The sequence below is a fragment of the Carassius carassius genome, chromosome 34 (assembly GCF_963082965.1).
Source record: "Carassius carassius chromosome 34, fCarCar2.1, whole genome shotgun sequence".
Lineage (NCBI taxonomy): Eukaryota > Metazoa > Chordata > Actinopteri > Cypriniformes > Cyprinidae > Carassius > Carassius carassius.
In genome coordinates, this window is record NC_081788.1 from 17,205,603 (window position 1) to 17,229,428 (window position 23,826).

Here is a 23,826-nt window from a genome sequence, read left to right on the forward strand (position 1 = left end):
CTCAAGCGCTCCGAATGGCAGGCTGAAGACTTCTGGACCACAACAAAAACATCACAGCATTATTTACTATTATCAAGTAAATTAAACTAAATTCAATGCATTGATTTGATGGACTGATTGATCAATACATTGTTTGCAATGGAATGTATTTTCCACCTTTTTCCTAACAAACCTACTGTGGGTAAGTTCCACTCAAAAAGACTGAAACAAACCAAATAACTGTTGTGCAACAAATAATTCTTATCCGTCAGTTTGACTGAATTAGCTGTATATTTTCTTTCATTTTCTATTTTCAAACAGCAGGAGAACAAAATAAAGCTTGCTATTTTAATGTGACATGGTATAATAATATCTATAAGAAAATATGTTTTCAGTCCACTGCATTCTTCTCCTCCTAATTATTTTCTTTTTTTCCTTTCAATTCTGCTGCAATAAGAAAAAAAGACAATATATCCCATTAAAAATTCTGATCATCTGATTTTTATCCCCAAATCCTCAAGACACTTTCCAGGATTGTTTTTCACATGGATGCTTTAAAAAGTAGTTGTGTCCACATTTAACTTTTAATCTCTATTAGCAGTGCACACCATTCAAATAAATAAATATATCTAATGCCATGCAAACATGAAACATTCTTATTTCTGTGGGATGAAACTACATTATAAACTAGAAGAAAAAATGATAAATGATAATTACATTTTTATATATAAAATATTGTATTAAAATATTTTGTGATGTAGTGTGGGGGATTTATATATATATATGAATAAAACTAATCATAGCAAAACATTGACTAAAAAAATATGACATTTTATGTTTATCTGCATGTCGACTTACCTAACATCAGAGAACCATGAACGTAGGATTAAATAACTTTAATATTAACTTAAAAAAAAAAAATGTCAAAGTGGTTCAGTTGACCTAAAGAAAAAAAATCCCTGATCACTGATGTGGATTATTTAATAAATAGGCTTTCATGTAAACAAACACCTTTGACTGTATCATTTAGCTCAATACTAACCTCACCCTGATGAAAAATTAATTTTAAACTCGTTCTGTTTTGGAACATGACAGTTGATTAATACATTTTCTGAGACAATAAAAATTCTCCATTGTCAGGATCTACCCATTTATTAAAATAATAAGTCATCTGTCAACAGGACACAGCTACCATACAATTAATTTTCTAGAAGGGATAATCCGTCTGATTCTGCAAGTTTCTCATCGTAACAACAACCCTATCAAGTACACTTTGACTTCCCCGTCCCCTGTAGAGATCGTGTCTTTATTTTACGAAGAGGTGAAATGGAAAAGTGATGTATTTTCTTTAATTCCAGTTCCAGCATGTGTTTTGCTCCATGTACTGTATGTGTGCTCGCTTCCTATGGAATTACATTTGTTTCAATAATAATGAACGAAACTTTATAAAACTGAAAGTAACTTTTTCAGAAACTATCAAAAATATGCCATTACAAAAGAAGAAAAACACTATGAAAATGAAAAAAATGAACTCAGTCGCACAAATCTAACATGCTCTTCAAATATGCTTCATTCTTTGTTTATGTTTTTCAAAGTTTCTTTTTCGCTAATCATGGATTCTAAATTCATTGCCACAGATTTCGCTTACGTTTCTCAGTTTTTCGTCTGGTGTTTTGACACAAACCTCTCGTGGGGGCGGGTTTAACAGTGATCTACTATGATTGGATAGTGAGCTTTTGATGGACAGGTGCTCTCTGACCGGGAAGTACAAACGCCACCCAGTGGCGTGCATATTGGAAAGCTCTCGCGCTGATTAAATCTGGTCTCTACCGCAAAAAAATTCTTTTTCACAGACAAAGCGAAAGACATTAATTTTAATGTTCTGGCGTTCTGGCGCACTATGGCTGCCGTCGCATCATCCAGGTGGATGCTGCACACTGGTGGTGGATGAGGAGATACCCCCTGTCTATGTAAGCACTTTGAGTGCCTAGAAAAGTGCTATATAAATGTAATGAATTATTATTATTATTATTACAAAGATTTAAATATGACATTGATCTTACATGCTCTTTTTGTTCGAGTTCTGAAGAAACTGTACACTTATTTTGGTCATAGAAACTTTGGGATGATATTGGTGTGTTTGTCAAGTGTAAGATTTTGCCAGGCTTCTCAGTATGAAAAATATTATATTTGGGTATTATGACTCTGACCCCACAAACGAAAATAACGAAATTCCTAAACAAATTTCACATTCACAAATGCAAATTCTCTGTCTTATCTGTTTTCCTTAAAGAAATGGAAAACTATATGAATGTAATCTCAGTGTCTAATAAGAAAGCTAAAAGGACTGTTAGATTTGCTCTGTCCTTTGATCTCCTTGTTTAATTTTGTTTAGATTTTGGCCCTCTTTTTATTCTTTATGTTTTTTTTTGTTTTTTTGGTGGATATTATGTAATGTATGTTTTTATACCTTTGTATGTTTTTGTTCTCTGCATTAAAAATAGAAAAAGAAAAAAAAAGCTCTCGCGGTGATTTGTAGCTATGCAATACGTCGTGCCTTGTGTTACTAAATATATAAATAATATTTGGCCTTCGATCGTCTCAGTAAAGATGAGCTCTCAGGAGAGACACGGAGCGGCATCGTCTTCCTCCTCCTCTTGTCCTTCAAGGCAGCTTGAAGTAAGCTTGTGTTAAGCTCGTTTTCATTGTTTTTTTTTCTTCTTTTGTAATGACATATTTTTGATAGTTTCTGAAAAAGTTACGTTCAGTTTTATAAAGTTTCGTTCATTATTATTGAAACAAATGTAATTCCATAGCTTCCTCGTTGACATCGCTCGGAGTCCAATCGCGCTGCTCAATAATACTGCGCAGACCGCACCACGCTCGCGGTCAATTGGATGAAACGAGTTCTGCGCTTCTGTTAAAACACGTAGATTTGTGCATTTTGCCTGATGCCTGGGTGGATCTCATGAGAATGGTATACAAATCATATGCAATACACAAACCACTGAACTGCCTTTCATACGCCCGGAGCGTCATTTTGCGCATGTGTCTCCAGTCTGTTGTTTAAATTTCTTACGGACCGCTTAAACCCAGGGGGTGGGGACAAAGTGTAATATTTTCGGGATAAAATCGTCAGAATGATGATTGCATGTAAGTAGGGTCAATCTAAATAATATAATATCCGTTTGTCATAAGGTGTTGTGTAAATGCGTTAGAGATTTATTAAGAACAGTGAGAGCTGTAGTCTTAAATCGCAGCTCAGGTTCACTTCTGTAGTGCGATGCTCGGGTTTAGCGCTGTGGCTAACGAGACCAGCGGATCCTTAATAAAAGTAATAATAACAGAATGCAGCCTGTTCCACCTGCACCTGAATTATTTGGCGAATCGGTGATTTGAAGACTTGTTTCCTCTTTGTTCAGTCTTGCGTTTAATAGCGATGCCATTCCTGAATGAATTGTCGAGTCTCACCACTCTGCAATGAACCGGTTGATGTGTCGTTCTTGAACGAATTGTTCATTTTGAACGAATCTTTAATGTGACTCGGGAAGAACGAGTCGTCTCGGTGATTCGTTCAGTCGCGCATGCGCAATATTCTATAGGTCAGTCGCTACAGTCTTGAGAATTGATTAGTTCTTTTTTTATTTTATTTTTTTAATAAACTTCAAAAAACAAAGTCAAAGTACAGTTACAGCAACAATAATACACATGAAAACATAAAACACAAACAGAATATAAAGAAAAAATAAGCATTCAAAATACACAGCCGGGGGGTGCAACTTTACATAAATATATTAAAGGATTTACTAATGGAAACTGTCTTAATTGCTTTCTTATTGTGTGAATAAAAAATCGTCTTCACATAAATTCGAATTTCTTTTTCAAGAACCAAAAATAAAGGATTGGTTTTTACTGTACTTACACTTGTGAATATGGAATTTCGCAAAAATTTAAATTAAATTTATAATGTAATATTATTTTGTTTTATTTGAAGGGATTTTAGTAAAAGTTTCAGTACTCATATTACAAAAAGAACAATTCAAATCAATATCATTTTTAAATTTAACAAGAAAATTATTTACTGGGTTATATCTATGTCAAATTTTAAAAGATACTTCCTTGACTTTGTTCACCAATGGTTTGGTAAGGTCCAAATGCCCTTCCATGTCTGTTCCAATAAAATATACAGTTAGGGGAAGAAACAATATCTTTTTGAAGTAAGGAACGAACAGTTTTGTTAACATTCATAGTTCTAGGGTCAAAACAATATGAGTATCAAATAAATCAAATGTAGAGGGGCGTGTAATATTGTTTTGAGTATTAGCTCTGAATAATGCCAAAACTCCTGTGGGAATTGCACCCATGACAATAGAAAACTCCTTTGGTGTTACTGGAATTCCATGGACAGCTAAAAACTCAGTGAGCTAAAAAATAAGTGAGTAAACATGCCTTCTTGATTTAATAATTGACTGACTTTTATTATGTCTGCTAAAAACCAATTTTCAAAAAATAAAGATTTATTTTTATATAATATATTGTAATTGTTCCAAATAAGGTACCTATGGGGAGAAAAGTTATGCTTATATAATAAAGACCAAGCCAGCAACATTTGTTTATGAAAGCAGGATAAGCTTAAAGGAATTTTATCAATTTTGTAACTGCAAATCAAGAGAAATCTAAGACCCCCTAATTTTGAAAAAAAAAAATAAAAAATAGGTATAAAATTCCACAAAGAATTTGGATTTAGAGTGAAATGTCTGATCCAGTTATTTTTAAAGGTATTATTTAGAGTACAGAAATCAAGAAAGTGCAATCCTCCTGATTCATACAGTATGTATTCATTATTGTAGATTTTCTAATGTAATGTGTTTTATTTCTCCACAGAAAATTAAACAAAGCAGTATCAACATCTTTACACATTTCCTTAGAGACACTAAGTGAAGTGGCTGCATAAACTAATCTTGACAATCCCTCTGCTTTAATCAACAAAACTCTAACTTTTAGGGATAAATCCCTTAAAAGCCAGTGATTCAGTTTTGCCTTAGTCTTCTGAAGAATAGATTCAAAATTAATCTTACACCTAGATTTCTGATCTTTTGTGATAACAATCCCCAAGTGTTACAGAATCCTTCACTGGAATATTAGCAATTTGTTGTAAGTCACTGTCTTTAATAGATAACAATTCACATTTATTAATGTTTAAACAAAGGCCAGAGGCTTTAGAAAAGGCCTCTATAACTTCAAGAACAAATGGGACCTGATAATGATTTTTCAAGAAGAGTGCAGTGTCATCTGCTAGTTGGCATATGATAATATCTCTACAAGCTACAGATATACCTTTTAAGTGGCTTTATCTAATATAAATATTCATTAGCTGAACACAAAATAGAAAAAAGTAAGGGGAAATGGGACAGCCTTGTCTGACACCACGTTTTAAATCAAATCTAGAAGATGAACCTCCTTTAAGTTTAATAGAACTGTTTGCATTCGTATACATTGTTTCTATAGCTTTACAGAAGAACTCTCCAAACCCAAATGTTTTTAATGACCTAAAAATAAAAGCATATTCCAAAGTGCGTAAGGCTTTATAAAAGTCTAAGAAAAGAATAAATCCTTTATCCATACATAAATTAGAGTAATCCAGCAAGTCTAAAATTAGCCTTATATTATTTGAGATATGCCTTTTATTTAAGAAGCCAGATTGGGAATTGATTAGTTCATAGTTTGGGTCTATCTGGGTTTTGACTCGTACCTTAATCATGTGACAGCCCTATACGTTAAACCAATGCAGTCTAAACCGGAAAGAGAATTGATTAGTTCATAGTTCGGGTCTATCGGGTTTTTGACTCGTTCCTTAATCACGTGACAGCCCCATACGTTAAACCAATGCAGTCTAAACTGGAAAGAGAATTGATTAGTTCATAGTTCGGGTCTTCGGGTTGTTCGTTCTTCTGTCACATGACGTGACAACGTTGGCTAGAGTAATTAGTTAATTTACAACCTTCCTTACAAATGGGTGCATATTACTTATTATTTTTTATTATAATTATTGGTTATGCTTAAAATTTTGTCCATATGATGGCGAAATCATTTTAATAACGAAGAGATTTTTTCTGTTTGTTTGTTTTTACAGTGGATTCTAATCTTCAAAAATGACCTTGTTGTATGATTTGTCTTTTGAGTTCACCCTTCAGATTAGACTATAGAACTGTGTTACTTGTTTAGGATTCAAAATGTTATTTGCTTTTAATTTATGTCATTATTTCCTTTTTGAGCAATCTTCTTGTACATACATTAGACCAAAATGTCAAGTTTGCCTATAGCAATTATTATACCAGCAAACTCAAAATTGGATTAAAAATGAACAAACTAGGGTATAAATACTTTGTATTGTAGGCTTGGATTATTATATAATTATAAAGCCTATTGTTTATTTACTGATAGACAGTACAAATTAATATTTAATTTATAACAGGGTTTTATTTATTTATAAAATAATAAAACACCACAGATCCTGAAGAAACAGTAACAAAAACACAGTGAATTAAATGTCAGAAATAGCGTATGGCTCTGTCACGTGATTAAGGAACGACTTGACCCGAAGGCACGAACTATGAACTAATCAATTCTCTTTCCAGCTTAAACTGCAGTGGTTTCAGCGTATGGGGCTGTCAAGTGATTAAGGAATGACTGGAACCCGAAGACTTGTCAGAAAAGAGATGAGGTGAGCTAATCACAGACTGAAGACCCAGGTAAAAAATTTATTAATCTTTTCTGTGTCTTATAGCATTTTAGTTTTGTATTGTTTGTAGTGTGATCAACGTTTGCGTAAGTACGTTACTAGATGTGTTGGGGAAGTAACACGTAATATTTTAATTACATTTTGTTAAAATGGACGAAATGACTCGAAAAAGATTCGTTCATTTTGCTGAACGAGACTCAAAAGTCCGAGTCGGTAAAATTATCCGAACTTCCCATCAACTAGTTCACGAATCCGGAAACGATTCGTTCTCGAAACAAACTAAATGAGTCGAGAACCGATCGGTGGGTTGATTGTGAAAACATTTGGAGACAACCGAAGATTTTGGTTAAATAAATTATTTTCATTTTGCATTCTGTTTGCTGAATTACAAACTACACATGTGTGCCAGGTGACCCCTTGCGCATTAGGTGGACCCCAGATGCATTTCCGCTGAACACTGAAGATGAAGCGCTTTACCTGCGTCCAGAGTTTAACATATCACTGCATCTGAAACTCTGGAAGTGTACTACACATAACTGGACCAAACCAACCTCATCTTCCTGTAATGCTGGAGTGCAAAACTCAAAAACTGACACGGTGATACTGCAAATATTACCATGTAAAACTAGACCATGTTTTGAAACTAGACTGTTCTGTTGAAAATAAAGATAGTGCTATACTTTGTAGATTTGAATTACTATTAATGAAGTAACACATAGTACCTCAGTATAAGCCTTCTTACTCAGTCACACAAATACACTCATGCTGACCACCATAACGTACCGCATGCCAAACTTCACTCTGGAGCAGAAGCTTTTCTTGCTTCGGAGAATCCATGCGGTGGTGGACACAGTTCAGGACTTTCGGAAAGACACCAACACTACTGTACACCGGAATGCTGTATGGGCAGCACTGGCTCAGGCCTTCAATGCGGCGTTCCCTAGTCGACCACCCAGCAGCATCGTCTCTCTGAAGACACTTTGGAAACGTCTGAAGGTGGAATGTCGTGTAGCACTGCAGAGGCGACAGGTACAGCAGGCAGCTGGGCTTCCTGTGTCTGCCCTCACGCAGGTAAATTGAAGTCTTTCTTACGTTTCAGTTATATGCTTTGGAAAATTCTAGCAACACAATTTGGTTGTGTGTGGTTCTTGTCAGGTGCAGAGAGAAGTGATTGCTCTGGTACCAAACCTGATCTCCTGTCTGGAGGAGGTAGACGGAGATGGCAGCTATAGCTCGGTTAGGGGTGGCTCACCTGGAGCAGGTAATTAATAGTCATGTATCTTCTCTATTACAGGATGAAATACTACCACTCTTCCCAGCTGTCAGCTCTGTAATTATATGAGGAAGGAGATTAATTGAGTCTTTCTCTTTCTTGTAGTGATGGGGCTTTCAGGCACTAATGGGAATGTGCATGAAGATGCTGACCACAGTCAAAATGATGTAAGACTAAAATCAGCCTTGAAAGGATTTTGAAAGTACCTCTTAAGCTAAACGTTTTCTTTTATGTTGCAGATTTAATTAAAAAAATATGACTCTCTAATGGCATGGAAAGTGTTCTTGCTCACACCTTTACATTGTAATGTAAAGTGTTGCAGGTCAACAACTTACATGCAGTAAAGACAGGAAATGTGGTTAATGTGCAATGCTGGTGAAAATGTGTTATTAAAATTTTAATCATTCATCAAAGAATCCTAAAAAGAGGTATGACAGTTAAAAAAAAAATTAACCAACACAACTGTTTCTAGCATTGATAATAATACGAAATTTTTATTGAAAAGATTTCTGAAGGATCATGTGACACTGAAGGCTGAAATAATGGCTGTTGAAAATTCAGCTTGGCATCACAGGAATAAATTACATTTGTTATAATATTTCACAATAGTGTTATTTTTCCTGTACTTTTAATCAAATAAGTGCAGTCTTTCTTTGTGAGCGTAAGACACATTTATTATAGCTCCTTTCCATAAAACATATAATTAATTTCGCTGTTAATTATAAAGTTGGTATATGCTGTACATAAATCATTACATATATATTATATAAATATATCATTTGAAAGGGTAATTATATAATATTCCATACACTAGACACATAACATTTCACTGGTGTTGCAATGCACATTTCAAGTGTTTACTGCATGTACAATGCATGCATATTCTCAATATAACATGTCTTTTTGAGCCTTATTACATAAATGTACAGCATTTACGATGCTCTTAATCTTCCCTTTACAGGAAGTAGACAGGAAGGAGAATTTAGCCATTGAACTTGCGTTGGTCTCACCAACTCACCCACCTGTTAACTCCGGGATTCCTCCTGGCACTGCCTCCTCTCCTCTCCACTCACATTCAGTCTCTTCCAGGTCCAGCCATTCATCTCTCATCTACCCAACCCATGCAGGAAGCACCTCAGGGCTGGGATCAAGGACTAGGGGTGCAAACTTTGATACCCCACACAGAGAGCCTGCAGTGCCACATGATCCTGCTGGAGGAGCAGTTGAGAATTCATTACCGCCAATGGACTCTTATACCTCAAACTCAAAATGGGAGACACGTCGACAGGAACTGTTTGAGCTGGAGCATCAGCAGACGATAAGTCTGTTACTGTTGCAGCAGTGTGTGTGGGAGGAGAAGAGGAAAGCAGTGAGACAGAAAGAGAAGGCGGCACGGGCCAAAAGGAGATATTATCAAGCCAAACTACGGAAGATCGGCACAGATCATCCACCTTCCAGTAGTGACAGCGAGGATAACGAACATCTACAGACGTAAACTCAAATGTTTATGATGTCTTTGATATGTTTGCTTTCTTTTTGAATGTCATGTTTTATTCTAGCAATGCTGTTTATTTATAAAACAATATATTTTTTATTGTGGACTAAACTTAAGTGGTGTTTAGGAATGTACCATGTGCATCATATGGAGGGGGAATTCACTCAAGCAGGCTTTGTTCCAATAGCCGATAAAAAAAATCTAATTTCCTTTCATACTCTCTCTCAACACTGATGATGCGTTCCATTCAGTCAAAAGTGCGATAGTTCAGTGCGATCTGAAAATAAAAATTCATAATTTACTAACACTAATATCGATCTAAACTGTGTGACTTACTTTCTTCTGAGGAACACAAAAGAAGATATTTAGAAAAATGCCTGTGTTTATTTTGTTCATGCAATAGGAGTAGTAAATGGGTCAAGTGTTGTTTTTAACCCCACTGACTCTCATTGTATGGAAAACAGCTGAAATATTTGTCCAAATAACTTCTTTTGTGTTCTGCAGAAGAAACCAAGTCATATATGTTTGGAGCGACATAAGGAGAAGTAAATACAAAGTTTTCATTTTTTGGATGAACCGTCCCTTTAAAGGCGCTCACTTGTCCGACAGATTTAGATTATGATATATTAATATATATGGTATATAGGAAGTATGGGACTCCATACTTCATGTCACTTTCACTAAAGAATCAAATGGTAATGCTAATGTTAGCATTGCTATAGTTAACAAAGAAGCCTTCTAGCATCCAGTTTGCAGAGTGCTATGCAATACTAGCATTTTTTTTACATGAGCAAAATTATCAACATAAAAGTTCATTTACCATTTTTTACAAGCATTTAAGATTTTATAATAATGTAAATTTAATTACATTGACCTGTTTATGAATTTAATCTTCTTTAAAAAAAGGGGGGAATGTTTATCATGCACTGCACTGAGTGATATCATATAACCAAAACCACTGAAAATCTTATGCTATGGAAGTATTCCAAATGGGAAATTAGAAATTGGAGTGCAATGATCAAACAAGTCAATCTAGTTGCCCAAAACCCTCACACCATGAGCGGTGAATTGAGCAGTGAGGAGATATTTAGTCCTGATACTTGTGCTTGATGAGATTTTTAATGTTACTGTATAGCATTTTAATTTAATGTGTGTGGGTCAAACCAAGGATTGATCAAGGTTCTCCAAGGCCCCCATTTGATGCCATTTCCATTACAATGTAAATAGCATCAAACATTACATTACAAATGACTGTATGTAGATTAATTAATTAATTAGAAAGAGTACACAATGTATGGAAAACATTTCAGGGGTCATTGCCAGTCCATAATCTATCCTTGGATCCAACTCATCTGACTGTTTTAGGACAGTGTCTTCAGGACCAACCTTTGGATTCAGTTCACTGTAGCTCATTCATACTATGCATGTTTTTTCAGGTAAATAAGTTCTTCTCTTAAATTGACTTACTAAACATGGAGTGGTTGAATTTAGTTCATTGTTGTTAATTTACTTGTCTTAATATACAGTGTTTGGGAACAGAGCCCTCTGTTCTTTTTCAAAATATGAAAAATCTTAAAGATCATCATGTTCATACCCTAATGATTTTTCTAAACCATTATGTTGCAAGAAATAAAGTCGTAGAGGTTTGGAACAACATAAGGGGGAGTGAATAATAATGATTTAATTTTTATATGGACTGTCTTTTTAAGGAATGTTACTACAGTTGACTGGAAACTGAGTGTGTAAACCAGTGAAACAGAATGTTAGACTGAATTAAACTAGTGAGAACCTTCCACTGTAAAAGCAGATTTTTAAAGCAGATTAAAAATGTACATTTAGATGTGATTTCATTTGATTTGACTGAAATTTAGAAAGACTTGTGATGAACAAGTAAAAAATTTTTAACCAGAAGTGTTTGTCTTGAATATATATATATATATATATATATATATATATATATATATATATATATATATATATATATATATATATATAACACACAAAAGCGTGGTAGCAATAACTCTTTTATTGATGCCCAACGGTTCTCACTTTCATCTCCCATTGGTAGCAGATTTTTTTTTCTGAAAACCCCCATAAGTAAAAGGGATACAACATGTCCCACAATAAACATGTTGAGCCATTATACATTCCCCTTTCTCTCTCCCACCCAATCATTGTCTTCCACAACTCTCTCTATCTCACTCTCTGATGGACAGAGGACATTTCTTTTCCAGAATGCAACAGAAGAGAAGGGGGACATATCAGACGGTACATGTACAAAAGTTTCACACATGAAACATTTGAAACCGATGAAATGACACTCTTAGAAAAGAAAAAAAAACTCCCATACACTCTTCTCCAGAAACATTCCGGCAACGATTATGGTAGAGAAATGAAATTCAAAAAATATCAATAAAGAAAATAAAATTAATTCCATTTCTGTACAAGATAAATGTTATGCAGTATTGAATAAAATATAAAACAATGAATAGAAAATGTACTGAAGCACTTTATGACAGGTAAGAGGTATTAAAGGGGTGAAATAGGGCACTTTTTTTTGGCAAAACTCATAATACTGTAAATGACTGAAGAGATAAAGTCATATGATGAAGCATGATGTCCCTTGATATTTTGAGATGAGGTTACCTTAATGACTGAATTTAGCTCATTTTACAATGTTTCTTCCTCTGAAGCACTAAGATTATTCAATACTCCACAGAGACAATAATGACTGATATTTAGATATGCTCTCTTTGTTAGAAAATAATTAAAAGGTGGATTAAATATTTTCTCCTGAACAGCTGATTTGGAGTCTTTGAGTAACATTTCCTAAAGCAATGTTTGACTTATGATAAACCTTGATATGAGAGGGGTCTTAATTATGCTACAAAGGCTTGAATATGCTCGTAGGCTAGTTACACAAATCTTCACACAGCTTCTACAAACTTCAACACACGCTTCAATATTATTTCAGAGCAGTTTGGCCAAAAAATATTCCAGAAACCTGACCTGGCATCTGATACAAGCATGAGTTTGTTGGAGTTTGTTGAAATCTGTTTAGACTAACCTAAAATCCTCCAATCCATTGATTGACAATCATTACGGTCCAAACATATCTCCTGTTTCATAATTCTTTACAATAACAATCACTGTCTCTGGAGATTCCCACCAATCCTATGTTTGGGCCAATATTTTTTTGCATTTACGCGGACCAATCCTTTTCTTCATAGACTCTCTCCGGTCTATCAGTGGACGTGGCTTGTTGCATAAACACGTCCGAATGGAAAGATTGGAGTGGAAATGTTTGGGACTGTTTTGGCTTGGAATGGGTTTGAAAATGTTTTAGTCGATCCTACCCACTTAAACACATATCCACACAATCTTCAAAAACATCACTAGAGATTTTTCTTCTTTGATCTTTGATGAAAAAGATACAAAAAGTATAAAAATGTTCTGTACAATTTCTCTCTCTCTCTCTCTCTCTCTCTCTCTCTCTGTGTGTCTTTGACCAGTCTTCTCAGCTGTTGGCCTGAAATCTGAGGTTTGTAGTTTGGCTAAATGAAAATCATAGAATTCATCACCTTGTCTGGTCTGATTTCCTGTCTGTTCTCAGGAGGGTGATATCTCCAGCCCTTGATCAACAACTTCACTCTCAGTTCTAATGCACTTCCCATGGTGAAGTAGGAGTCCGGATTGCTCCTTGCTCCGGTTGGCTATGTCCTGTGATTCTTCAGCCCATCTGCAGAGGTCCATAATGGGACAGTGAAGGAATCATCAAGATTGCCCATCACTTCTGTTAACTCTAAAAAGAGAGAGAAAAAAGAAAATAAAACAGGAAAATTGTCTATAATGTCATCCTGTTCATCATTTTTTGAAGGGGCGCCAGTCTTAGCTCACTTAGTGCTCTAGGTGAGACATATTTTTATATATATTTATATTTATATTTATATTGTTTATTATATATTATTTATTGTTTATATTTGCATTATATTTGATTGAAAGTACTGAAAAATTATATAAAGTAAACAATATAAAAATGCAAGCATAACATAATGATATAAAATCACTATAACCTATATATTTAATAGCAATTTTCATTGAAAATTAAAAAGCTAAAAAGTATCATTATTGTTGCTGCAGAAAATTTGCAGCTGATCACCTTGCATTTTTCTGTATGGAAAAGAGCAGCTTTGACATTTTGTAACTGACCAGAACCAAGGATGAACATGAAACAAATAAGGAATACAAAAGGAGACAAAACATGGGCTGGACTTACTCAGAGTCAGGTGATACTTCAGAGACGCTCTGAGAGGTTGCAGAGAGAGGAGGCGGGGAAGGGGAGGGGCCTGCCGAGGCAGAGACAGGGTTAGGGGGCGGGGTTAAGACAGAGGAGTTGAAGGAGGCGAGTATGGAGGAGAGGATGTCCAGGTGTTCACTAGAGGGTGGGCGACTGGATGGAGCTCCCGGTGCAGCTGTAGATGGAGGGTACCTACATGGGGGGGCGGAGTCTAGGCGACCACGGCGAGAGGGCAGGGTTTCCTGGGGTTCCTCTGTGATTGGCGGAGGGGGTGAAGAGGGTGGGTGTGGCTCAGGGTGTGAGAGCTGTCGAGGTGGCAGGGTTCTCAGCCACTCCCTGCAGGGCTGTGCTCCACCGTTAGATTCCAACTGGTCCCGGGACCGACTGCTCATAAGAGCCCCTCCGAGGTGTTCCCGAGAGGCCTGTTGCCTTGTTAGAGTGTTAAGCTGAGTTCTTGAACCACTTAATGAACCCTCTGCCCCCATTAAACCCATCATAACGCCCCTGCCCACCAGATCCTCCCTGGAGGCATGGATGCTGTGAACAGGCCCCAGTCTCTCTCTGGACCCACCCAGGGGTTCGGCACCAAGCTCGCGTCTTCTCGGCAACAGGTCGAGGTTGTCACGGGAACACTGGCGTCGCGCAAGCGAATCCAGCTGTTCGCGGGAAGAGTATCGGGACGCTGGTTGGGACAGTGAGCCAGTTCCAGAGTACATACGACCGTAGGAGGCAGCTGGGACACCTCGGTGACCCAATGTGGAGGTCCTGTACCAAGACATCTCGCTGGGAGCACGACCCATGGCAGACAGGCCCTGCAGAGCAGGAGGACGTCCCAGACGATTCTTCAGGATTCCTGAGAAATTGATGGAGAGGGGTTTAATATGGCTTTCTATGCATGGATATTAAAACTCTGGCTAATAACAATAAGCCTATAACTATTTTCATGTAACGGATATAACTGATATAATTAACATAAGTAATAATATTTTATTACTATTTTATTTTTAAAATATTTTCTTAAAAAAAATGAATGAAAATTATTTTATATCTACATTAATTAAAAATACTATAAAACACTAAGAGCTAAAATCAGTTGTTGTGAATTTAGACAACAAAACATTACAATGTAATTGTCAGATGATGGAAAGTGAATCTTAAACTAAAAATAAGCCGGCTTAATAAAGGTCAGTGTTATTGCAGTAGATACTGTTATACTGTATTTTTAATTAATATTTTGAATTAGTTTTAATTTTTAATTTTATTTCTGTTGTTATTTTGATTACTTTTTTTAGTTTTAGTAATTTATTAATGCGTTTCTTTTATTTGTTATTTTAAATATGTCAATATAATTTTGTTAATATTTATTGCAGTTTTAGTTATTTTAGTACATAAAGTTAAACTAAATGAAAATATTTTTTTTCAGTTAATGTTTATTTTAAGCAATGATTTTTTAATGGTTTTAGTTGTAGTTTTACTATAATACCCTATGTAGCTTCATTTATTTTGAATGTTTTAGTTAAAGTTTAACTTTAAGTAGCAACAGATTTAATCTAAATAGGAAAAGAGAAGTATGGACAATTAAATATTACAATGTACCGTTTTGGTCAATATTAGGAAAGATTTTGAATGAAAATGTGCCTCACCCTTGCGGTGTCTGTGTGTGAGTCCATTCTCATCTCCACTGGTCAGCGCTGCATCTGGTTGGTTGTTATTAGCTGCATCCTTGCTGTAGTCACCCCCTAGTCGGCGCTCTGAGCCCCATTTTTGCAGTGAGTGTGCCTCGCAGCCTTCCAGCGCTGGCCAATAGGAGAGCAGGTCATTGCCATCCAGATCTGACACATAAACAGTTCCATACACTAACAGTTGGGTTTATACACTAAAGTTTCTACACTCCTTTGGCTTCAATACTAATGACAGATACAACTGCTATAATAATATTGGTACCTTTTCCACTGTTGTGGGTAGGCTCTGTGAGTAAACGTTCGCTGTGACCAGTCCGTTTGAAGCGTCGCTGGATGCGTCCACGCAGGCGCACGTTGTCCTCGCTCTCTGATGATGGGATGGACAAACTCCGCTCCTCTTCCAGTGAGAGATCAGAATCTGAGTCTGAGTCCTCACCTGACAGACGGTCAGAATGAATAGGTAAACTAAATGACACCAATTCTGACAAGACATGGTCACAAACACTAGAATATTACAAGTAAAGAATGACTAGCAAGCAGCTAAGGAGTGTGTGCAAGTGTGAATACGTACATGCATGTAGGTTATTGTGTGTTAGTGTACCTCCGTTGCGGTGAAACATTGCCACGTCCAGGTCAGTGGCCCCTGTGTGACCAAGAGTGTGCTCTAGAGTCTGCCGTGCCAAGAGATTCTCCCTGAGAAAAAAAATATACGCCAAGTTTCAGGCTCCCAGTTTGCTACATACAGATACATACAGTACTGTAGGTAGGCAAGCAAAATGCCTAGAAATGTATACATCTGTTTTCACCGTTCAGCATACAAATTATATACAATGTAAAAAAAAAGAAAGAAAGAAAGTGATATAATCTACACTTGATATATCAAGTTAGTATGTTATCAATATTAGAATTTGTGTGTATAGTGTATAGTTTACATCTACAAATCTTTACATGAATTATACAAATTAGCAATAAACATATTTTTAACCCATTTTAATGTAGTAATAACACAAAGCAATATTTTATTTCATTTTTTGAACACACATTTTCATTTTTACTTTGAAGTATAGATTATTTAAAGAATTTTGAATCTCAAGTACAGACCTTGCACTGCTGACTGAAGAGACTGTTGAAGCTCCGAGTGTGATCCGGTGTAATCCGCTCTGCTCCAGCAGGGAGGCGCTGTTGTATGGGTTTTGGCCCTGTACACATACAGCAGGTTACAGATCCACATGCTTATTTTCACTCCATGAAGTCAAATATGGGTTTGTGTTAAAGATGTGTATGTGGCTGTGCATGAAGTGGGGGTCATATGTTAATATGTATGTTTGTGTTCACTAACAGTAATCTGTGGAGGTCTGGGAGGTTCTTCACTGGGGCTTTTCTTGCCCAGACAGGCCAGTTTCCAGGCCTCCTGCACCTCAGAGTTCAGGAGAGTAAAAACCAACAGTACAGCCAATCCCTGAGACAGGAGAGTAGGTGCACAACTATTAAAGTGTACAGTGTAAAAAATACAAAAATGACAATGACAAACTCATCCACACAAACACAAAAAAAGAGTATGTGTAAGAGCCAGCACACACTTACCTGTATGCAACAGAGGACAATGAACAGGTAGTAGAACGCCAGGACACTGTTATTAACAGCCATAAGACCAAACAACCAAACACATGTACTCAATAATAACAGGAGGAAGGCACTGCGGATAGTGGAACTGAGAGATAGAGAGAGAAAAATAGAATAAAGAGACGAAAAGCCATAAATTCTGTGCTGAAAATTAGAAAATTATGAATTGCATGTAAAAAAAACATGCAGGAAAGAGGCACCATTATAACCAGTATAACTTTTACAATTGTTGGAAAATAAATATAATATTATATAATATAATATAATATAATAATTTAATGAAAATATTATAATAACATAATATAAAAAAATTGTTTGGGTTGTGAAGAAAAAATGCTCATTTTAAAATATCTTCTTTTGTTTTTAGCAAAAATCCGTACAGGTTTGGAACAACTGAGTAAACAAGGTGAGTAAATGATGATAGAATTAAAAATTTTTGGAGATAACAAAAATGATATTCGTGATGATAAGGTTTATGAGTTCCCCCCAATATTTTCCATATTGAATGTTCCTGAACACATGCATGTTGTACTCACATCACAGGCAGCTTCTTTGTCTCCTTCTGAGTGGGGTTACACGTCATACGCAGAACCATCAAAAACATCCCACCATTCATCTGTAAAACAGAGAGAGTTGCCAATGTAGATGATCATTACAGTACTAAATACAGTACATCCAAAACACAGAAAGAGAATTACAAAGGCATACTGCATAACAATTCTTTAAATGGTGCAAACAACACATAAACACACTGAAGAGCACAATACCAGTATGACGACACTAACTGGTCCTGCAAAGCTCCACATGAGCTTATCGTACATGGAGATCCAGCAGAAATCTGGGTTACCATACCCCTCTGGATCCAATCCGACTGCCAGGCCTGCAGCACACATACATGTCACAGAGCATATCTACATGAAAGCCCACATATGTGTGTGTGTGTGGGTGGGTGGTTGTACACACACCTGTAATAATAGCAGGGACTCCCCAGCCAATAGCATAGTAGAATCTCATGGCTCCATAGTTGACATTTCTTGCTTCTGTTTGCATTCGGTAAATATGAAGAGCTTCCACAAAGAGCCACGCAAATGACGACATAAAGAAGTAATGCAGCAGAATTGCAACCACTGTGCACAGGAACTGTACCAATCAGAGAGAATCAGACAGAATGAACCAATTAGACAAGAGAAAAGACTAAAACAGCATATTGCATGGATATGCATTTAGAAAAACAAGTTTTAAATAATATACTTATCCCACCTAAAAGAATATTATATCAACCAAATCTAAAATTTAAAAGCTAAAGGTCAGCTAAATGTTTAACCTACATTGAAGTTAAAATGTAGTGTATAATTATATGACTAAGTATGCAAATACCTATGATATGATACTAAACAATTTCTTAAAGTCCTAAATCTTATGTTAAAAATTCAACACAATTTTTTTATACATTATGTAGCAAGGGTCTCAGCTCTTTCTTTGTATTGTGTCCTTGGCCTAATAAAAGTGACACACTGTGGCCTAGTGGTTTTCAATTATGTTCTGACTTATTAAGTTGTGGTGCCAGCTCAAACCATTTCCTGATTTCATTTCCATAATTTCCTGAATGCTCTCTGCAGCACATGTCCAAAAAAAGAGAATGTGAGCTCCAAAATCAATACACGCAAGCAAAGTCAATGTTTGAGAGAGAAGATGAATTATGAATGAACACATACTCTATCACATACACACTCACATCCCAGTACAGCTGTTGAAATGAATGTACTCAGCTGTAATAGGCTTTTAGTGCGAGTGGTTTGCACTCCTGAGAATAAAAAGAATAAAGTTAAAAATGGTGTTAACCTGCGTTAGAAAGAGAACAAATGTGTGAGTGTCAGACTGAGGATGAGAGAAACACCGAGGGAGCATCTGTGTCAAGAAAAGTGTTTAATTAAATAAAAAGCTATAACGGACCTTGACCAAAAGGGTCCCAGAGTTCTTGTATCCTCATATTTTAAAACAAAGAACAATTATGAATATATCATATGATGTATTTTTTTTTACCACATATAAGTAATGTTTGCTTTTTATATTTAATATTATTATATATTTAAATAGAAAATATATTATATATTTTTAATTTTTACAAATGTGTGATTTATATTGTTTGAATCAACATTGTATTTTATCAACATAATATTGTGACATATTATTACAATGTGAAATAAGGGTTTTCTATTTTGATCTGACTTAAAATGTAATTTATTCCTGTGATGGCAAAGCTGAATATTCAGCATCGTTACTCCAATCTTCAGTGTCACATGGTCTTTTGGAAATCATTCTATTATGTTTATTTACTGCTCAAGAAAAATGTATTATTATCAGTGTTGATTATTAACGGTTGTGCTGCTTAATATTTTTTTGGAAGCCATGATACATTTTCCTTTAGGATTCTTAAAAAATAAGTTCAAAAGAATAGCAATTCTTTAAAATAGAAAGCCTATATATATATATATATGTATGTATCTACAAATAACAATGCACATTATTCAGCACAAAGGAGACTTTTTTTATTTTTTTGTATGATTTTTTTGTTGAAATGTTTTTGTCTTCGAGCCCACCCAAACTTTCTTTGTCTGTCTCACTAACCCACATATAGATTCAGACACACACAGACATCTCTCTTCTCTGACCTGTTGTTCCGTCTGGTTGATGCCCAGCAGGTATGTGAGGTGAGAGAGTAGAGTAGCGGCAGCCATGTTGGAATGAATGCTGCGTGTGTTTGATTTCAGTCCCCTCAGGCTCGATAAAACCACAACTGTTAGCAACAACGCCGCCATGGAAACTGAGAGCGAGGAGTACGTTACTATGGCGAGGGTCTCCAGGTCACCCTCTAACTGCTGCTTAGCAATCAGAGAGAGAGAGAGAGAGAGAGAGAGAGAAGGGAAAAGATATCAGCAACGGTGCTTATGCTGAAGGAGGTGTCACTATGGAACATCCTGCTGCTATGTAGCATTATGTTCTTGAAAAACCTAATGTGAAGATTTTCAAATTATGTGGCCTTGATCATTCTTTGTTCTGTGTGTGTGTGTGTGTGTGTGTGTGTGTGTGTGTGTGTGTGTGTGTGCGTGTGTACATTACCTCTCTCTGTGAGCTGTCCATAAGGACTCCAAAGGTTCCCAGTCTGTGGCACTGACAGCGAACATGTGACGTGTTCCTGTACACCACACTACAGTCCCTCACAGTCCAGCAGCCTCCTGCGGATACACTGAACACACACATTCCAGTTAATCCTTACAATAAGTATACAATAAGACTGCCTTTCAAAGGTTTGGGGTCTATAAGATTTTTTTTTATGTTTTTGAATGAAGTCAAACAAGCTCACCAAAGCTGATAAAAAAAAAAACATAATAACTGCAAAACAGTACTATTGTGAAATATTTTTACTGATTTAATACATTTTAAAATATAATGGATTCCTGTGACGACAAAGCTGAATTTCCTTATATCTTGTAATATGCTGTATATTATAATATAATATTTAGTGCTCAAGAAACATTTTTTATTATTATAAGCGTTGAAAACTGATTTTTTTGTGCTGCTTAATATTTTGTGGAAACCATGATAGATTATCAATATTTTTTTTCGGTACGGGAGAAAAAAAAAAATCAAAAGTGACAGTAGAGAATTCTATTTCAAATAAATGCTTTTTAAAATTCTTTCTATACGTCAAAGAATAACTGAAAAAGGTATCACAGTTTCTATGAAAATATTTAGCAGTTTTATTAACTGTTTAACAGAGTTTAAATAATAAGAACCATTATTAATAATTGACCACCAATTGAGTATTAAAGTCCATGAAAAGGCAATTCACAAAATTGTTTCTAAACACATTATAAATGTTAGAAATTTTTTGAAAACACGTTACAAAGACTTTGAACTATGTAGTACTGAATTGTGGAGTTTAGTTTGCGGAGACCATTAAACAGTTTTTCACCATTTCTGTGTTCAGGATTTTTTTGGGCGTGCCTGAAATCATGTCTTGATGACACACTGCAACCACAGAGCATGGCCCCTCCCCTAACACTATAATACCTGACCAGCAGTGTAATGTATTGGTTTGGTCAACCGATGGTGCTTTAAAAGAGGTCTTGTTTGTCCTTGAGACATGAAATTGATTAAATAAAGACTGCGCACACACACTTACGAGCTGCTGTGATTCCACTGCACACACAGCGGTTTGCTACGGTTGCTGGTCTCCAAAAGAAGAAACTCCAGCAGGACCGGAGTGTCCAGAAAACCCTCCACGAATGTCTGGTTATTATACACAGAAACACTCACAACAGGCGAGTTCAACACAGGGTGTCTGGGTAACCTGCAGAGAGGTGCAAGCATTGTTAGAAAGATTGAATTGTTAGAGATCCATGTGTTATTTATCTTTAGTTAAACACCTTCTAACCTGACACCGCGGCGGTCTGTGTGGTATTTAGGGGGAAGTGCGGCCCCTAGGCTTCGATAAATGAAGAGGATGACAATGGAGACCGGTGCCTCTTGCAGTGATAGAGAACGCCGCGCTGTTGTTGCTTGTAATGTCTGATTGGCCAACAGGTTCACAGGGCCAGCAGGAGATGGAGCTGAAACTAAACACAGATTTATCGCTCAATGCTTTTAAGCCTTGTAAGTGGGCTTAAAGAATGTGTATATGTGAGACTTACAGAACTTGCGCTGTGGCACCAGTGCAGTAGGGGGCAGCACAACATGTGTGTGAGCATCCCAAAGTGCTTGACCTCGGAACAGAGTACCGTGATACCGTGGAAATCGTCGCCGCACGTGTGTGTGGTTGTCAACACGATCCAGAGTCATGACTGTAAAATACAAACACACACACTGCGTAAACTGCAGGATTCTTTTAATAGATCTGCTCTCTGTAGTGCTGCACTTTTTCTGCCATAGGTGCACACTTGAAGGTGTTAGTCTCACATTGATCTTTCTCAGCCTCACCTCACACTGCACATGACAGATTATTTCCAATGTTTACTTTTTTTCAGAGTGGAAGTGCTATGCTTGCCACATACAAAATTAACATTTACTGGACTGAAGCAACTTAATGTGCTACACATTATAAAAAAATACATTATAAGTAATATATTATAATTAAATATAATTAAGTATTATGCCCATCAAAGTGGTGTTTGGTGCATAAGTAACACTTCCTTTTATGATCTATACTTTCTTTGATGAACCAAGTTCAAAGAACAGCATTTATTTTAAATGTATTTTTTTTTTTTTGAAGAATAATAATGTAAAAATCTATTTCATGTGTCGTTGCTGAATAAAAGTAAGTACTTTTTTTGCATGTGTTTGTTGTGTATCGATGCTGACCGATGTTTGGGGCGACAAGTGCCACAGGATTGAGGTAGGTCTGTTTCATGTTCTGGGCGAGTATGCGGGCGTACTGCTCCAACAGATCGGCCAATCCTGCCGCTCCAGTCTGACCTGCACTTTGACCCCTCCACAACTCAGCACTGCCTGGACTCAACAAAACACTACAGCCTCGCAACACATTCTGCAGATGGAGACAGAACAAAGTAAGAAGTTAATCAACTAGTCTCAATAAAATTGGAATGTCAAATTTCCAGCTATTCATCGGTTCCCTAAGGTAATGCACACCTCATTGAAATGTGCATCCTGAGTGGCCGTCAAACCAAAGCCTGACTGGAGGCTCTCAAATGTCAGGAGGCGCGACAGCAGCCGCTCTGCTATCTGGAGGTCATTTCCATAGAGACGGGTTGTTGCCTCTGTGACATCACGAAGCTGATGGGCCAGTTTTTTCTCAATGATGGTGTTGAGTTCTGTCTCATTTCTCTCTAACGCCTCCAGCTACACACACACACACACACACACACACATTAAAAAAAATGTTTATGTAATATAGACAAGCTGCTCCAATAATGTGTGCATGACTGTGTGAAAATTATGGCTCTTAGACCTGTTTCACACATTCTGTATTTCAAAAGTATTTCATGAGTTATGTGATAATTCTCAAAGGCCATATCCAAAGAATCACTTCATAATTTATGGGCTCTCTTAAAATGAATATCAGGGATGATATTGGATTTAAAAAAATGTTTTGGTTAATACTGAATAATAGAAATTGTGCATGGCTATTTCCCATTTTATTTTTACTTATTTTTTTATAATTAAATTAGCTTTGCTATAATAACATGCCATACACAATTAAAATAAATCTTTTAAAAAACATGAATAATTTAATAAGTTAAAAGTAATCTTAAATTAAAATGTATATATGTATTTTTTTTTCATACAGCACATTTAATGTTATAGTATCTAAATTCATTTAAAAATGGCTCATTTGAATTTTATTTGAATAATATTAATATAAATTTTATGCAGTAAATTATCAGCCATGAAAATAATTATTCCCAATTATATAGAATTTTAATATCCATAAATCCCTACAAAATCTTCAATGTAGTTAGTAACCCAGAAAACTATTCTGCAAAATAAACAAAAAAATAAAAAATAAAGAATTTGTATGAAAGAGGCCTCATCACAGTAAATAGATAGTAAATGTGCAGATATAGTTTCTCACGGCTGTGTTTAGCTCCACAAAAGGAGGAGAGGTGCAGTTGTACAGATCAGGGTCCAGCCATCCTCTCTCTCCATCACAGTGCCGAATCGCAGTTCCTTTGAAAAAAGAGATGAACTAATGCATAAGATAGACTTTATAAAAGA

The 23,826-nt window shown here is 36.1% G+C and overlaps 2 protein-coding genes across 4 annotated transcripts in view; one reads left to right on the forward strand and one right to left on the reverse strand.

Moving 5' to 3' along the window:
- Positions 1 to 7,474: 7,474 nt before the first annotated feature.
- LOC132115181 (fibrinogen silencer-binding protein-like) lies at positions 7,475 to 9,660 on the forward strand. The gene is made up of 4 exons (XM_059523577.1): positions 7,475 to 7,792; positions 7,877 to 7,982; positions 8,100 to 8,161; positions 8,956 to 9,660. The coding sequence occupies exons 1-4, from the start codon at positions 7,484 to 7,486 to the stop codon at positions 9,487 to 9,489; spliced, it is 1,011 nt and encodes a 336-aa protein (XP_059379560.1). The 5' UTR covers positions 7,475 to 7,483; the 3' UTR covers positions 9,490 to 9,660.
- Positions 9,661 to 11,499: 1,839 nt separating this feature from the next.
- The window catches only part of LOC132114531 (cadherin EGF LAG seven-pass G-type receptor 3-like), a 40,829-nt gene continuing 28,502 nt past the window's right edge, over positions 11,500 to 23,826 (reverse strand). The window contains exons 18-36 of one of the 3 annotated variants that reach the window (XM_059522690.1): positions 23,684 to 23,778; positions 22,741 to 22,950; positions 22,453 to 22,636; positions 21,786 to 21,935; positions 21,530 to 21,710; positions 21,278 to 21,445; positions 20,212 to 20,338; positions 19,764 to 19,970; positions 18,057 to 18,231; positions 17,859 to 17,971; positions 17,628 to 17,707; positions 17,053 to 17,179; positions 16,808 to 16,927; positions 16,570 to 16,667; positions 16,040 to 16,161; positions 15,731 to 15,904; positions 15,430 to 15,618; positions 13,766 to 14,639; positions 11,500 to 13,291 (exon numbers count right to left, since the gene is read on the reverse strand). In XM_059522690.1, coding sequence (XP_059378673.1) covers positions 13,264 to 13,291; positions 13,766 to 14,639; positions 15,430 to 15,618; positions 15,731 to 15,904; positions 16,040 to 16,161; positions 16,570 to 16,667; positions 16,808 to 16,927; positions 17,053 to 17,179; positions 17,628 to 17,707; positions 17,859 to 17,971; positions 18,057 to 18,231; positions 19,764 to 19,970; positions 20,212 to 20,338; positions 21,278 to 21,445; positions 21,530 to 21,710; positions 21,786 to 21,935; positions 22,453 to 22,636; positions 22,741 to 22,950; positions 23,684 to 23,778 — 3,422 coding nt within the window. In that variant the 3' untranslated portion in view covers positions 11,500 to 13,263. The remainder of the gene's footprint in view (positions 13,292 to 13,765; positions 14,640 to 15,429; positions 15,619 to 15,730; positions 15,905 to 16,039; positions 16,162 to 16,569; positions 16,668 to 16,807; positions 16,928 to 17,052; positions 17,180 to 17,627; positions 17,708 to 17,858; positions 17,972 to 18,056; positions 18,232 to 19,763; positions 19,971 to 20,211; positions 20,339 to 21,277; positions 21,446 to 21,529; positions 21,711 to 21,785; positions 21,936 to 22,452; positions 22,637 to 22,740; positions 22,951 to 23,683; positions 23,779 to 23,826) is intronic. The other 2 variants (XM_059522691.1, XM_059522692.1) reach the window with 2 other exon arrangements.

What these genes read in the sequence shown, in the direction of transcription:
- LOC132115181 (XM_059523577.1), top strand. Translation starts at nt 7,484, where the DNA reads ATGCTGACCACCATAACGTACCGCATGCCAAACTTCACTCTGGAGCAG. An exon ending in CTGTGTCTGCCCTCACGCAG is followed by an intron (nt 7,793 to 7,876) that starts GTAAATTGAAGT and finishes GGTTCTTGTCAG; the next exon opens with GTGCAGAGAGAAGTGATTGC. An exon ending in GGGTGGCTCACCTGGAGCAG is followed by an intron (nt 7,983 to 8,099) that starts GTAATTAATAGT and finishes TCTTTCTTGTAG; the next exon opens with TGATGGGGCTTTCAGGCACT.